Source organism: Felis catus, chromosome C1 (genome assembly GCF_018350175.1).
Source record: "Felis catus isolate Fca126 chromosome C1, F.catus_Fca126_mat1.0, whole genome shotgun sequence".
NCBI lineage: Eukaryota > Metazoa > Chordata > Mammalia > Carnivora > Felidae > Felis > Felis catus.
In genome coordinates this window covers 42426841-42443071 of record NC_058375.1, presented here as the reverse complement: position 1 = coordinate 42443071, position 16231 = coordinate 42426841, and the positions used below count along the sequence as shown (strand labels likewise).

The following is a 16231-nucleotide window of genomic DNA, read 5'->3' as shown; positions in this document are numbered from 1 at the left end:
GGACAGGAGGTGGCTGCGTCTACACTGTGCAGCCTGTGTTCAGTCTGTTAACCATACATTCCCTCTCTTGTTTATTCACTCTTTCATCCAACTAAGAAATTAAATGATATTAAATGTGGCTGGGCTCCGTGTACTCTACACTCCCTCTCATTCTGTTCCTTGGGGCAGAGCTGCAGGAGAGGTAGAAGTCACCTGCTTCTGGGTCCCAGCCATCTTTCCGGGGCATCCTAGGTATACCTGCTCTGTGACAGGAAGACCAAGTCAGACTTCTCTTGCTCCCTAAGTTGGGTAAGGGGCTCCTCTGAGCCTCCAGAGGCCTCAAGCTTCCCTCTGATTGCATGGAGTTATTACCGACCATTTCTCTGGGACTCATGTCTAAACTGTCTTTGGCCCACAGTAGTCCAGGCACAGCAATATAAATGGGTGCAAAGCAAGGCCTGGGTGGGATTTCTGGGGAAAGCCCTCATGTATCCCACTGGGCTCCAAGGTCCCTTTGATCATCCCCACCCCCATCTTTCATGGAAAAGAGGCTCCAGAAAAGGATGATGTAGAGACATTTATTCGATGTTTATGGGGCTGGTCCACGTGGGTCTAGATTTGGGACAGGGGCCTCCTCAGGGCTGCCTGGAATGTCGCTGACAGTCACTGTGGCCATGAAGCAGTGCTGGAGAAAGCACTTGGGGTCCATAGCCTGCTCCTCACTGCAGTCCAGCCGTGGGTTCAGGAAAGGGTGATTCTGCCCAAGAGCGCTCACTCCTGGCACTTCCATCAAAGTGCCTGTATTCCCACCTTGGCAGTCAGGGGGCGCCTCCTCCTTGGGGTCTGGAAAACAGCAGGCTGAAGGTATGGGGTTTCCTCATGCAGACCTTCCTCCCCCACAGTCCCATCCACCCTGGCTAACTTCCCTGAGTGCTTACCTGGAGTAGGACTGTGCTTATAGTCTTAAATTCATCATTTGCTTAACAAATAGTTATTAACAACATACTACATCATTCACTAGGAGCTATCAGTGTTTCTTTTGTTTTTTAATTTTTTTTTAACGTTTATTTATTTTTGAGACAGAGAGAGACAGAGCATGAACAGGGGAGGGGCAGAGAGAGAGGGAGACACAAAATCTGAAACAGGCTCCAGGCTCTGAGCCATCAGCCCAGAGCCTGATGCGGGGCTCGAACTCACGGACCGTGAGATCATGACCTGAGCCAAAGTCGGACACTTAACCGACTGAGCCACCCAGGCGCCCCGAGCTATCAGTGTTTCTAATGAAGTTAAAGTCTACTCGGGGAGACGGACAATAAACAATTGTTAGGAAAAATGAAGACTTGACCTTGACCATAAACCCATAAGATAGGTACTACTGAAAACTCATTTTATAGATGAAGATACAGGCTGACTACATAGCTAGCATGCAGAGAAGTGCTGGAAAATTTTAAAAGATACATTATTCTCTTCTTTAAGAATAGATTCCACGACTCTCTTCAGCTACTGCTTTATTCTCTCTTCTTATATATGAGCTTGAAAGGAGGCTCGCTTGGCCTTAGTATTCCCTAGTATTCCCTAGTATTCCCTATTTCCCATTCATGACTTATTCTGCTGTAATTGACTTAGGTACTTCCCCCAACTTGCCTCAAAATGTTTTGTCACTAAATCCCATGGTCACTTACAAATCCTTATATCCCTTGACTTATCAGGAGCATTTAACACAATTGAGCATTCCTGCTTTTTTGAATAAAGAGTGCATCAAGTGTTCAGGGGCACCTGGCTGGCTCAGTTGGTAGAGCAGGTGGCTTTTGATCTTGGGGTTGTGGGTTCGAGCCCCATGTTGGAGGTAGAGATAACTAAAAAAAAAAAAAAAAAGTGTATCAAGTATTCAAGCCAGAAATGTGAGTCCTGCAGATTCCACCAATCACCATCTTCCATATTCACCCATTTCTTTACATCTTCAAGGCTACCACCCTCAGTCACATCTTCTTCCTCCTAGACCACTGGAACAGCTTCCAGTTAGACCCCCTCCAATCTATCCTCTAGTTTGTGGCCAGAGAGAGCTTTCTAAAGTCAAGTGAGTCCACGTACTGTTTTTTCTCAAAAGCCTTCAATGTCTTCCCATTACCTGCGTCCTTGGGGTCGTATTCAAGGCTCTTCACATACTGGCCCAATCCCCCTTCTCTTTAGCTTCATTACTCTCACCCTTCCCTTAAGAATTCTACACTTTGGGTTACCAAGGTTTTCATTGTTCCCTAAACAGTTTCATTCCTTCACATCTCTGGTTTTTTGCTTATGCGATGTCTTCTGCTTGGAATGACATTTTATACCTTATCTGTCTAAAAAACACCTATGCTTTAAAAGACCCATTGATGGGGGATGTCCAGGAAGAATGATGCCTTCAAAACTAAGGGAAGAGTGAGTTTCAAGAAGGAGGTTGTATTGGATATTGGAGTTGGCTACCTAACATACATCCCACCTCTTCCCACCTGTTAATAGCAATTATATTTGGGTGGTATTGGCCCCATCCCAGCTCCAGTTGTGGGGCCTGGGTGGTCTGAGCCAATCGGGTAATCCCATTCCTTTGCCACATGGATTGGCAATGGGTGCATAGCATTTCCCTGGGCACGGTGATTGGTTTAGGGTTGGACACATGACCTTAACGGTCCAGTAAGAGTAGAGCTCACACCTTTCCCCTTGAAAGAAGGGATAGTTCCCTCTTTCTTCTCCTGGCTAGAAGGAAACAAAAAGCTAGTGGTCCCAGGGACTGCTGGTAGTCAACTTACTACCATAAGAAAAGTCAGCCTGAGGAGTAAGCCAACACAAAATAGAGGGTAGAGCCGAGAGAATCTTAGAGGATGGAGACACAAGCCTAAGGACATAGTGAACTTCTATTCAAACCATCCAGAAAGCCCACCTGACTTTTGGACTTCTCACCCACAGAGCCAATAGATTTCCTTTGTTTTCTTTTGACCTTTCTATTTTTTAACTAATTTAAGACTCATAAGAAGTTACAAAAATAGTAGAGAGTTGCAGTTTACCCTTCACCTAGCTTTCCCCAATGGTAAAATCTTAAATAACCACAGAATAACTTCAAAACTAGGAGACTGACATGGATACAATACGATGAACTAAACTACAAATCCTGTTCAATTTTTACCAGTTTTTATATGTTTTTTTTGTTTTTTGGTGTATGGTACTATCAAAGTTTATCACATACATAGTTATATAATCACTGCCACAGTCAGGATAAAGAACTGTTTCATTACCACAGAAAAAACTTCTTCATGCTATGTCTTTATAGTCAGACCTTCCTCCTAAACCTAACTCCTGGTAACCACCAACCTTTTCTCCATTACTATAATTTTGTCATTCCAGAAGTGTTATATAAATAGAAGTATATAGTATACCACCTTTTGAGATTGGCTTTTTTTATCTGACATAATACCCTTGAGATCCATTTAACTGTTGTGCGTATCAATAGTGCATTCCTTTTTATGGCTGCATATGTGCCATTGTATAGTTGTACCATCTGCTCATTGAAGGACATCTGGGTTGTTTCTAGTTTTCATCAATTACAAATAAAGCTGCTATGAACATTCATGTATAGGCTTTGTGCAGACATACATTTTCATTTCTCTAGGATAAACACCTAGGAGTGTGATTGCTGATTTGTATGGTATAGTGGGCTGAATGGTGGCCCCCAAAGATATCAGGTCCTAATCTCTGGAACCTGTGAATGTTACCTTATATGGTAAAGTTTTGCAGATGTGATAAAATTAAGGGTTTTGAGATGAGGATATTATCCTGAATTATCTGGGTGGGCCCTAAATGCCAACACAACTGCCTTTATAAGAGAAAGGCAGAGGGAGATGGACACACGCAGAGTGATATGAAGACACATGTAGAGTGTATGATTGGAGGGATACAGCTACAAGCAAAGGAATGCTGGCAGTCACCAGAAACTGGACAAGGCAGGGAACAGATTCTCCCCTGGAGCCTTTGATTTCAATCCAGTGAAACTGATTTGGAATGTGAGATAATTAATACATTTCTGTTATGCTAAGCCACCAAGTTTGTGGTCATTTGTTACAGGGGCTGTAGGAAACTAATACGTATAGTAAGTGTATGTTTAACTTTATGAAAACACCAAGCTGATGGATGATGAGAATGGCTGATTAATGATCTCCCACCAACACTTTTAGAGGGAAAATTGAACTCTTGTCTCTCATTTCCCCCCCCTTTTTTTGGTCTCTTACTAAACGTACCTAGGTCGGAATATCACCTCTACACTTACCTCATTCACCTCATCTGCAAAATAGGGTTGATAATAACCACTTGGCAGAGTAGTTGAGCTGGTTAAATGGGATAAGGTGTTTAAAGCATAGCACCTGGCACAACAGTAGGAACTCAGTCACCCTTCTGATCAAGCTAGTTCCTCACAAAGTACCAGAGTAAGAAAGTTACGGTCTTTGTTGCATCCTGAGTTTGGGTGATGGGATTGGTGTGGGTGTGATGGGATAGTACAGAATGCCTGAGCAGCAGAAAGAACTATTTTCAGAAACTCAGGTCCATTCCCACTGTGCTCTTACTAAGGTTCTCACTCCCTACACTGCCCATGTCCCCATAGTCAGATATCATGGCCCCAAGATACAGTGCAATAATCGTAGTCTTTAGAGTCTGGGAGATTGGGCTTGATACCTCAGCAACACAAGCTCACTAGCTGTGTGGACTTGGCTAATTCACTTCCCTTGGCTAAGCCTTGGTTCCGTCTGCTGTAAAATGGGGCTGATGATCTCTCCACATGTCCTACCAGAGAGGGAGACAGAAGTGAAAAGTCTTTCTTTGTGAAGGGGAAAGCTCTGATGAATGTAAGATAGTGGGCTTATAAACTGTCTCAGATGCAGATGGGGTGTCTGAGTGGCTCAGTCGGTTAAGCATCTGACTTCAGTTCAGGTCATGATCTCACGTTTCATGGGTTCAAGCCCCGTGTTGGGCTCTGTCTTGACAGCTCAAAGCCTGGAGCCTACTTTGGATTCTGTGTTTCCCTCTCTCTCTGCCCTTCCTCCACTCATGTTCTGTCTCTCTCTCAAAAATAAATAAACATTAATTTTTTTTTTAAACTGTCTCAGATGCTGGAGAAATGAGAAGCTCCTGGTTAAACACTGTGTATTCAGAGGAAGGAGAGCATAGCACTTAATGAAGAAGGGGAGGAGCTAAGAGTTGAGTTTGGGCAAAATGCAAAGAGAGCTGAAAGCTATCACTTAATAAAAGGTCAGGAAATGCATTTTCCGTCTTAAAAATAAGCAAGGGGCGCATGGCTCTCTCACTCTGTTAGAGCATGTGACCCTTGATCTCAGGGTTGTGAGTTCAAGCCCCACATTGGGTGTAGAGATTACTCAAAAATAAAATCTTAAAAAAAGAAGAAGAAGAAGAAGAAGAAGAAGAAGAAGAAGAAGAAGAAGAAGCAGCAGCAGCAGCAGCAGCAGCAGCAGCAGCAAAAAGCAAGAACACAACTGCCTCAAACCCTACGGACTGAATAATCTACCTGGTGGCTGAGCAGTGAAAAGTAGGAGGGTGGTTTTCATTCACACGGCCAAAGAATGAACTATATCTCCTTTGAGTCAGAAAGGTTTGGGGGATAAAACAAGGAGAGGTAAGAGAAGCAGGTCACAAGCAGGAACACCTCACACACCTGGCCTGGCAACACAGAAAGAGGAGGACTTGGGAGGCAGAAAGACACATGTATTTGAATTCCAGTTCTGCAGTTTACAAGCTGTAAATCCTTGGGCCAGTCATCTAACCTCTCTGAGACCTGGTGTTCACATCTGTAAAAGGGGTGACAATCATTAACCCATTTGGGAAAATTAGATGAGAGAGTGCACATAAAGTTTCAGTGTCTGGCACATGGTGAGGACTTCCCTTTGATGGCACAGGGATAAGGAGAGGAAGGAGGGTGGAGGTTGAGTTGGTTCTGTCACTCACTCACTAGGTGACGCTGGGCCTCAGTCTGTAAAATCCTCATCTGTAAAATGGATAGCAATAAGATCTGTGCTCTGCCCAGTTATTTGAAGAGCAAATGAGATGGTGTATTTAGAGCTAGTTCATTCCTTTTAACTGTGATATCATATTTCATTATTCCTCTACTGATGGACATTTAGTTTGTTTCTAATTATAACAAGTTATCATGGATCTATCTTTACAAGCCCCTCCTAGTGCAACTATTTCTCTAAGGCAGATAATTACAGTGGAATTATGGAGTATAGGATGTGTGTGTATATATACATTTTATTTTATTTTATTTTTTTTAGTTTCAATAGATATTGCCAAGTTGCTCCACAAAGTGGTTGTCCAAGTTATTCTCTTACCAGTCGCATATGACGGGATCAATTCCTCACACCTGAACTTCTCACTATTAATATGATCCATTTTTGGACTTTTGCCAGTGTAATTGATTTTTTTAAGTTTATTTATTTATTTTTTTAGTAACCTCTACCCCCAATGTGGGGCTTGAACTCACAACCCCGAGATCAAGAGTCACATGCTCTTCTGACTGAGCCAACCAGGGGCCCGCCAATGTAATTGTTTTTAAAAGTTACTTCATTCTTAAACTGCACTCTTCTGATTATTAGTAAGGCTGAGCATCTTTTCATGTGTACTGAGCATTTGAATTTCTTTTTTTGTAGATTATGTTTTTCTCATTTGTTTAAAGATGTGCCTGTATACCTCGCCTCTACTTTATATATAGTTGATTCTCATAATTCACAGTAGTTATACTCTTTTCTTAACATTTATTTTTTTAAATTTGTTTCTTTATTTTGAGAGAGACTGAGAGCAGAAGCAGAGGAGGGGCAGAGAGAGAGAGAGAGAGAGAGAGAGAGAATCCCAAGCAGGCTCTGTACTGTCAGTGCAGATCCTGATGCGGGGCTTGGTCCCACAACCACAAGATCATGATCTGAGCCAAAATCAAGAGTCAGACACTCAACTGACTGAGCCACCCAGGCACCCCGCAGTAGTTATATTCTATAAAGTCATCACAAACACTGAATTAATGAATACTGAATCATTGCTCCTGGGGAAATGCTAGGTTGGGTTCCTGTGAGCCTCTGGTCACAACAGTTTTGTCATCTGACCAATACATGAATTTATTTTGTGTGTGTTTCTGTTTGAAGACACATTATTTAATATACATTGTTGATTCATTAACATTGAACTCATGACCAACAGCATTATAACTCCTGCCAAAACAAAGTTTAAAACACATGTGTTTTCTCCACAGGGCACAGCAGCCTTCTTATGCTTAGGAACAGTAGACAATAATACTTTGGCACTATATTTGGGGGGCATTTTAAACAGTGAAATTAACAAAAATCACAAAAATGCAAAAAACATGGTACTAAATATATACTTGTTTACAGTATGAGAGCTGAAAACAAGAAGGCAGAGTGTAGCCTTGTTTAACCTCAGCTGGGTATGTGCGTGATGGGCAACTCAAACTTTTTGCTGCTCTGCACATGTCCACATCCACAAATGACCTCAAAAACACTGTATTGATTTTGAGGTTACAGATAAATTTTAGCAAGTACACAATTTCACAAATATCAAATCTGTGAATAATGAGGATTGTCTATATGTGTGTATTTATTTTTATGTTTCTAATAACTTTGCAGTCCACCACTTGTTTTGTAATGTTATTTATAATGTCTTTTGTCTTTTTAAAAACAATTTTTTTAAGTTCATTTATTTATTTTGAGAGAGACAGAGAGAGCATGAGCAGGGGAAGGGCAGAGAGAGAGAGGGGAAGAGACAGAATCCCAAGCAGGCTGCACGCTGCCCGTGCAGAGCCTGACACAGGGCTTGAACTCACAAAACTGTGAGATCATGACCTGAGCCAAAACCGAGAGTTGGACGCTTAACTGACTGAGACACTCAGGCACCCCACTTTTATCTTATTTTTATTTCATGTCTATTTGGATTTGATGAAGGCAAATTTGCCAATTTTTCCCTTATTTAAGAAAATTTTTTTAAGTGTTTAATTCAAATTCCTACATTTTAATCAGTCTGTTTCTGGACTCTTTTTTTAATCTAGTGTTTTTCAACATTGGCACTATTTAATTTTGGGTTGCATAACTCTTTGTTGTGGAGTGTTGTCCTCTGTATTGTAGGATGTTTAACAGCATCCCTGGTCTCTATCAAGAGATACCTTCCCCAGTTGGAACAACCAAAAATGTCTCCAGACATTGCCAAATGTCCCTGGGGGGCAAATGTACAAATTAGCACTGCATTGCTAATTCTGTCTGTCAATTGCTGTGCCAATATCAAGCAGACAATATATCTTCCTAAAATGTCTGTTATCTGATAGGGTAAGTCCCTTGTCTCTTTCTTTTCCCTTTTTTTTTTTTTTAATTTTTTACTGTTTATTTATTTTTAAGAGAGAGACAGAGTATGAGCAGGGAAGGGGCACAGTGAGAGGGAGACACAGAATCTAAAGCAGGCTCCAGACTCCAAGCTGTTAGCACAGAGCCTAATGTGGGGCTTGAACTCATGAACCATAAGATCATGACCTGAACCAAAACCAAGAGTCGGATGCTCACCTGAATGAGCCACCCAGGTGCCCCTCTTCTTTCTTTTCCAAAATTGTTTTGTTTAGTCTCTCCCTTTACTCTTCTACATTAATTTTAGAACTAATTTGACAAATTCCATGAAACATTTTGTTGGGATTTTTATTTATAGATTAATTTTTTAAGATCTGATATGTCTATGATATTGAGCCTTCCTATCTACATACATGCTATATCTCCTGAGATAGTTTCTTTCGTGCCTTTCATTAACTTCTCTGATCTTTCTCTGGAAAAGTTGAAGCCTGGGCTGTCTCTGGTCTCCCTGAGCTGTCTGGATCTAGGCTCAGGGCTTTCTTCCTATTCCCTGCCACTGCTTCCCATATTCCTGACTACAAGGGGAGCCAGAAGAATCCTTCCACCCTCATCCCTTCTGCTTTTCATTGCTCAGCAGCAGCAGGATTATTCATTGTCATCAGGATCGGAGAAGGGTTCTTGTGCTGTTGTTTGTTGCACAAGTTGTTAAGTTGGAAAATTAATCTTTTACAACTGAAAAAACCCTCTATCTTCTTCTGAAACTTAGCTACTCCGCACCTTTCTACGTCCCTGATAATTGCCGCCCTTGCTTCTGCTTAGCTTAAATTCCTCAGGTCCTGCCTGGCCTTATTTCCTGTGGGGCCCCGTGATAAATGAACCAGTCACTGCATAGCTCTTACTCAGAACTGCCCACACACTTTTACCCATTATTTACTCTAACCTGGAATGCCTTTCCTCCTTTTACCCAACCAACAACTTTGCTAACTCAGCACTCATTCAAATCTACTCTTGTTTGGGTTGGGCAGAAGAGCATGATTTAAGGTAGAAAAACATGAGCTGAATTCCAGCCTTACCTTTTAAAAAAATTTTTTTAATTTATTTTTTTAAAGTAGGCTGTCCACCTAACGTGGGGCTTGACCTAAGGACCCCAGTATCAAAAGTCACATGCTCTATCAACTGAGCCAGCCAGGCATCCACTCACCCTTACCATTTATTGGCTGTGACACTTTGAGTTAAGTCATCTAATCTGTCTTAGCCTCGATTCTCTCATCTCTCATCTCATCTGTAAAGTGGAGATAATAATACTCATTTTGAGTGTTGTTTGCCAAACCATACAGAAAGATCATTTGCCAGTAGGGACTTGTATCTTTCATAGTACCTTGCAGAGGTCGTAAAAATGTGTGCAATAAAGACTTATGAAAAAGCAATACTGTTTTTTGGGCAGGGGGCCTTTGAGGCTTTAAATTTTTTTTTTTTCAACGTTTATTTATTTTTGGGACAGAGAGAGACAGAGCATGAGCAGGGGAGGGGCAGAGAGAGAGGGAGACACAGAATCGGAAACAGGCTCCGAGCCATCAGCCCAGAGCCCAACGCAGGGCTCGAACTCACGGACCGCGAGATCATGACCTGGCTGAAGTCGGACGCTTAACCGACCGTGCCACCCAGGCGCCCCCCTTTGAGGCTTTAGATGGCCTGTGCTAATGAAGGAAGGGGTAGTCCAAAAATTCAGATTATCGAAAAATAACTATTTAATTTCTGAACAAACTCAGTTTTTCTTATTAATTCTATTTTGGGACAATATTAAAATCAGTTTTCACTCTCTAAGGCTAGAATGAAAACATTATCTTAGCAAATCCACAAGATGGATTAATCTTTGTGTGACAAATAGAATCTTGACTATATCAAATTATTTTGATAAACATTGAGCACATGAAGAGCTTCGGATGAAAATGTTCAGATCATGACCCTCTTAAAAAACGTGTTGCTGCTTCAGGATATTCTAGGAACACTCGTGAAGCAAATATTTCGTACGTCACTTCTAAATATTTCCCCTCTGTAAAGGTGCTAGCCTGTTCAATACACGGAAATCCTGAGGCCTATTTCTTACCTGTAGGCTGTAAGCTTAAGCCTGGGTCCAACTTCGTGTGGGGCTTTGAGCTGATGAACAGGTAACAGAGCACACAGGCAGTGACAATGAAGGCCAGGAGAACCACTGCTGCTATGGACAGGCCCACAAGGGCTCCAATACTGGGGAGAGAAGACAGGAGGGAGCTGAGTGTCGGGAAGGGACTTGGGAGGCAGCCTGTTAGATGTGAAGTATTGTAGATATTATAGGAATCAGCTGGCTTCAGCTTTTGTTCTGTCTCTACTTGTCTCAGACTTTCTGCACCTAAGCATGAGAAAGAGCATTAGCTATACGCCAAGTACTCACCATACATGTAACATGACATGCTTCAGTGCAACCACGTAGTTGGGACTCAATATGTATTCCCCTTCTTCTGTTCGCCTTCCCTCCCTACTTTCTTCAACCTGCTTCCACCCCAGGGAGCTGGAGATGGTCTTAAAGAGCCCTCCCCACGATGCTGTTTCTTAAAAAATCAAGACAAAGAGTAAGCCTTAGTTAAAAATCAGCTGTCCTTCCAGCCTCAAAGTAATTTCTGACCCACCCTCCAGTGGGTCATTGCACCAGTGTGGATTCCACATCTAGAATATCTCCTCACTGCTGTTCCTTCACCTCACCATGGCTAAATAAATTATTTAGTCAATTATTACTTTTAAGTTTATTTATTTATTTTGGGGGAGGGGAGGAGGGGCAGAGAGAGGGAGAGAGAGAGAGTCCCAAGCAGGCTCTGCTCTGAGATGCGGGGCTCGAACCCACAAGCCATGAGATCATGACCCGACGTGAAACCAAGAGTCGGACACTTAACAGACTGAGCCACCCCGGTGCCCCTGGCTAAATAAATTATTGAACACACTGCAGTGGAATCATATAGAGCCATTAAAAACACATTTTCAAATATTATTTAAGGTCAAGAATAAATTCTGATGGGAAAATGTTAAGTGAAAAGACTAGGACACACTACTAAATATATAGCATAATGCCAACTTAAATAAACATAAACATTTACATAATTATACATCTGTAAGGTCGGGTAGAAATACATCAAATTGCTAACAGGCTCTCTCTGGGTGTAGCGCAGGCTGTGGTTGTCCTGTCTATGTCCCATTTGGTCTTATAATTATAGAATATTCTGGCCAGAGTTTCAAATGCCAGCATCTGCATCCTTTTGCCTGAAAGCTTTCTTGGGCCAGAACAGTCTTCGTCTGTACATCAAGCAGGTCATAAGTACAGGAAAATTAATGCCTCCCTTCTCCCATCAGCACACAACCAGTGACTGACAGAAATTGGTATATAAATACCCTGGTATACAGATTCCCTGGCATATATTCCCTATATACCCTGGTATATAAACTGGTATATAAATTCCTGGTCCTCAGGTGGGATGACTCTGAGGTATAATTTCTGCAATGGCTAGCAGAGTTCAGCAGGTTTAAGCTCCTGTGACCCTCAGTGGTGACACACCATTGTTTGCTCCTACCCTTCCCCGCCTCTCTCCCCCACCGTCTACCGATGTTTTCTAGGATGCCTTTCCATATAAACTACTTGACCTCAAATTCTTGTATCTGAGTCTTTGGGGGGAATCCAAGCTAAGACACCTGATCTCCCATGATTTCTTTCCTTTTTTGTTTCTCTTGTCCCTTCCACATTTTCCACAGTGAACATGCAGTACCTTTTGGTTCTCATAAGTACTTTAATTAAACATTATTTCCTCTTTTGAGATATGCTGTTTATAAGGAAGGCTTGTGCTCCAGTTGGGACCCTATACTTTCCATGGGACATCTGTGGCCACCTCTAAAACTAGGGTCCTGGGGCGCCTGGGTGGTTCAGTCGGTTGAGCGTCTGACTTCGGCTCAGGTCATGATCTCGAGGTCTGTGAGTTCAGGCCCCGCGTCGGGCTCTGTGCTGACAGCTCAGAGCCTGGAGCCTGCTTCAGATTCTGTGTCTCCCTCTCTCTCTGCCCCTCCTCTGCTCATGCTCTGTCTCTCTCTGTCAAAAATAAATAAACATTAAAAATATTTTTTAAATAAATAAATAAATAAATAAATAAATAAATAAATAAATAAAAGTAGGGCCCTTTGAAGAATGGGTGAGAGAGCTGGGGGAATACATCCTAGATTAGCAGTCAGTCAGGGAGCGGGCACTGTCTCTGATGGTCTGTCTGGGAACAGAGGAACCTGCCCCCAAGGACAGAGTCAGGAATGCCAGGGGAAGCTCTAAGGGGGAAATCTGTGCTTGGTATAAGATGAACTTCAAATGATTAGCATTGTCCCCAGGTGAATGCACTGCCTCAAGAGGTGGTAAGCTCTCTATTATTGCACAGGTTTGTGAAGAACACCTGGATAAGTACACTTTTCAATGAAGTTGGAGTTTCCTGCCCTGGGTGGGAAGCTGAAGAGCTGCTAGCCTTGTAGGATTTCACAGATCTACAAGTCTGAAAGATCACACTGTGTCCTCTAGGAAAGAATTGGAGGGGTAGTCTAGCATTTGGTAGGGTTTTTGAGTCGGGCAGTTCTAAGTTCAAATCTGGGTTCTGTCACATGTAAACTGAAAAGTCCTGCATCTCTTGACCTTCATTTTCTTTATTTGTAAAGGTTCCTTTCTCACCAGGTGTCCATAAAGATTAAATGAGGTGGTGTATATCCAGTGCCTGACACCCAGTTCTGTCCTGCTGCAAGGCTGCTGCCTTTTGGCTCACATTCTGGTTAAAAAAAAAAAAAAAAAATGGAGCTACTGATAGAGGGTGTTTGGAAAGTGGACCAGACATGTGATAGCACCAGCTGCTTCTCCACAGGGAGTCTTCACTTCCTGAGACACACTTTTAAAGACAGCAATTCTCCTTGAGCACTATACAAGGAAACAGTTGTTTACCTGGAGATTTTTATGTTTTTGAGGGCCAACTTTCATGAAAAAGGCCAAATGGAGTCTAGAGCCAAACAAGGTCTCCACCCTGCTATGGTAGGGCTCTGTGGAGCACACCAGAGGGTTGTTTCAGGGGTTAGAGCACACTGATTACCTGGATGTCCTGGGGACCCTCAGTTCCTCTCCTCCACTTTGCAACTGTCTGTGATGTTTATGAACCACATTATGTCCAAGCCTAGGAAGAGTCAGCCCTGCATGTTAAACCTTTCAACTGCTCTTGAGGTCACAGAATTGGAGGGTCAGTGAGTATCTTTTCAAATGATCTGAGTAGAGCGGGTTATGAGAAAGCCAGGCTAGATTTAAACAGTTGTGCCACAGGACAGACCTGGACGTGGGGCCAGACAGGCCTGAGTTTTCATCCCAGCTCTGCCACTTGCTCTCACTAGGGCATTCCCAGATAGGAACTTAGCTCCTTGCAAGTTTTCTCATCTGTAAACTGGAGAAAAGATGTGCCAGGGTTGTGAATGTGTGAATTCATCTAACTCTCGGTTGATCCTAGGTACTGTTCTTTAAACCTCAGTCTGCCAATACATTGCTAGATGGTCTTGGACAATTCACTTCGATACTCCAAGCTTCACTTTCCCAACCTATGAACCAGGGAAAGAAACCTCCTTTTACTGAACATCTGCAATATGTATTAGTCACTCTCACATGCATTATTTTATTTCACTAAATCCTCACAACAATTCAACGAGATAGGTATTCCTATTGTTATTTTGAAGATGAAAAAAGAGACTCAGAGGGGCGCCTGGCTGGCTCAGTCAGAGCAGTATGTGACTTGGGGTCATGAGTTCGAGCCCCATGTTGGATGTAGAGATTACTAATAAATAAATAAATAAATAAATAAATAAATAAATAAATAAATAAACAAACTTAAAAAAAATACCACTCAGAGGTAATTGCCCTAATTCACATAGCTATTAAGTGACAAAGCCAAGGTTTGGACAGCCTTCTAATCATCCCCAAAGTTCTATACTGTCTCTATACCTCAAAGGGAGGTCAGCACTGACATATTTCAGCACCCAGCTCAGTGCTAAGTACACTCAGTCTTCAGCAAATCCTCCATTGTTATACTCTAGGTGCATGACATATCTCTCTGAATGGACTATGAGCTCCTCGGGGGCAGGGAATAATTGATTTCTGTGTCACTATTGCCTAGCATTGCACCAGGCACAAAGCAAAGGCTATAAGGAATGAATGAATATATGGGGGAATAGAGAATAAATTAGTATAATTCCTCAGGTTACAGACAGCAGCCAAATGTGCAGGATCAGAAAACTTGGCCATCTGAAAATGGTTTCAGAATTACAGATTAATCAGTCTACAAAAAGTGGTATCTGTAATTGTCAGTGGCATATGCCAAGTTGATTTCACCTCTATCTCATTTGGTCCAAGTCAGAAATTGGGGCAATCATTTATCATGCTCTTCATTTGATAGATGCAAAGACAGAGGCTCAGAATGGGTTCTGCAGCAGACTGTCCTTTCCCACCCAGAGGGTATGCAGCCTCCGGTCACATACCTACAGGAACAGAAAAAATCACTATCTACTGAGATGGCCCACGCCATTTTTGCTGATGTCTGTTTTCCAGAGCAGGCTCAGGATCACGTCCTATTTTCTGGGTGAGGCCTTTAGAGACAGAGAGACACTGAGACCCGTTGCCCTCTCAGCACCACACTTAAGCTCCAGGAATGTCAGTGCTGTCCTACCCACCCCCTCCCCTGAACAGGCAGGGAAACTAAGGTCCTACGAGTGGGGATCCACCCAAATTACACTTCTATTAATATAGCCTGAGCTGGCTTCTGCTGTAGCATTGTGCCACTGATGAACTTGGAGGCATCTCTAATCCCTTGGTCTTCTGCTTTAGCTCGGGAGTGGAGTACATCCCCAGTACCCACTCCAGGGCCTGGCACAACTAAGTGCTCAGTAAGGGGTAGCTGAAAGAATAAGTAAATATGAGGGGGAAGAAAGAGTTGAACCTGGACTGGGCTGGGATTGACTAGGGATATAGTATGAGATGAGGAGTAGGACTTGGGGCTGAGGTCTGGGTGTAGGGCTGGACCATGTTTGGAGTCAGGGTTGGGAAGAAGAGCTGAGGTGGGTTGCCTGGAGGATTCAGGGGGAGGTTGGGTCTGGTGATCAGTATTTCGCAGTGGGTAAAGTCAGGGATGATGTCCAGCTGATGTTAGGATGGGGACCCTGGTTTGCATTTGAATGAGGGTGGAGTTTGGGTTTCCAGTGATTGTGGGAGAAGACAGTGTGGTGTCAGGAAGAGGGCTGGTATGTAATCTGGGGCTGGTTTGAGGGTGGTGGAGTATGACGTTGGGAGTAGGGATGGAGTTGGGGTGAGGTTCAAGCTTAGATCTGAATGGAGGAAGAGGTTACTGAGGGAGTTGGGTTGGTGACGGGATGAGAGCAAAGGTCAGGAATGGGCCTGAAGGGCTAAAGGGCCGGTGGGGTCCATGCTGATGTCGCGGTGGGCATTTGGGTGAGGGCTCAGGGTTTAGCCCGCGCTGGGCCGAGGGTGCGGCGAAGGGGCTAGGGCTGGAGTGGGGTTCTAGCTGGGGTTAGGGCCACGGCCGGCCGGTACCTGAGCCACCACATGTAGCTGTGCTCGTAGGGAAAGAAGCTGTGCGGGTCGTCGCAGCAGTACTTGTGGTCGCGGAAGCCGCAGCAGAAGACGGCGGCCGCCTCGCCCCCCGGCCGCGGGCAGCTGAAGCCACGCACCACCTCCTGCTCGGCGCTCACGTAGCTCGTGCAGGCGCCGCTCATCGCGCCCCGCGCCGGGCCCGCTGCCGCCTCGGGCCACCAGACGGCTGGGCGAGGGACGAACGGAG

At 43.6% G+C, this 16231-nt stretch overlaps 1 protein-coding gene across 2 annotated transcripts; it reads right to left on the bottom strand.

Annotated features, from left to right (window-relative positions):
• Window positions 1–543: 543 nt before the first annotated feature.
• On the bottom strand, window positions 544–16166 carry SHISAL2A (shisa like 2A). 2 transcript variants are annotated; one of them, XM_045035841.1, is made up of 3 exons: window positions 15985–16166; window positions 10462–10601; window positions 544–837 (listed from the first exon to the last, which is right to left on the bottom strand). In XM_045035841.1, the coding sequence occupies exons 1-3, from the start codon at window positions 16164–16166 to the stop codon at window positions 569–571; spliced, it is 591 nt and encodes a 196-aa protein (XP_044891776.1). In that variant the 3' UTR covers window positions 544–568. The 2 variants fall into 2 exon arrangements, with proteins under 2 accessions (XP_044891776.1, XP_011283332.1); XM_011285030.4 differs by having other exon boundaries at window positions 544–822.
• Window positions 16167–16231: the final 65 nt, after the last annotated feature.

Coding starts and splice junctions, on each gene's coding strand:
- SHISAL2A (XM_045035841.1), bottom strand. CDS start 16,166: ATGAGCGGCGCCTGCACGAGCTACGTGAGCGCCGAGCAGGAGGTGGTG. Junction 10,602..15,984: donor AGCTACATGTGGTGGCTCAG/GTACCGGCCGGC, acceptor TTCTCTCCCCAG/TATTGGAGCCCTTGTGGGCC. Junction 838..10,461: donor CTTAAGCTTACAGCCTACAG/GTAAGAAATAGG, acceptor CCATACCTTCAG/CCTGCTGTTTTCCAGACCCC.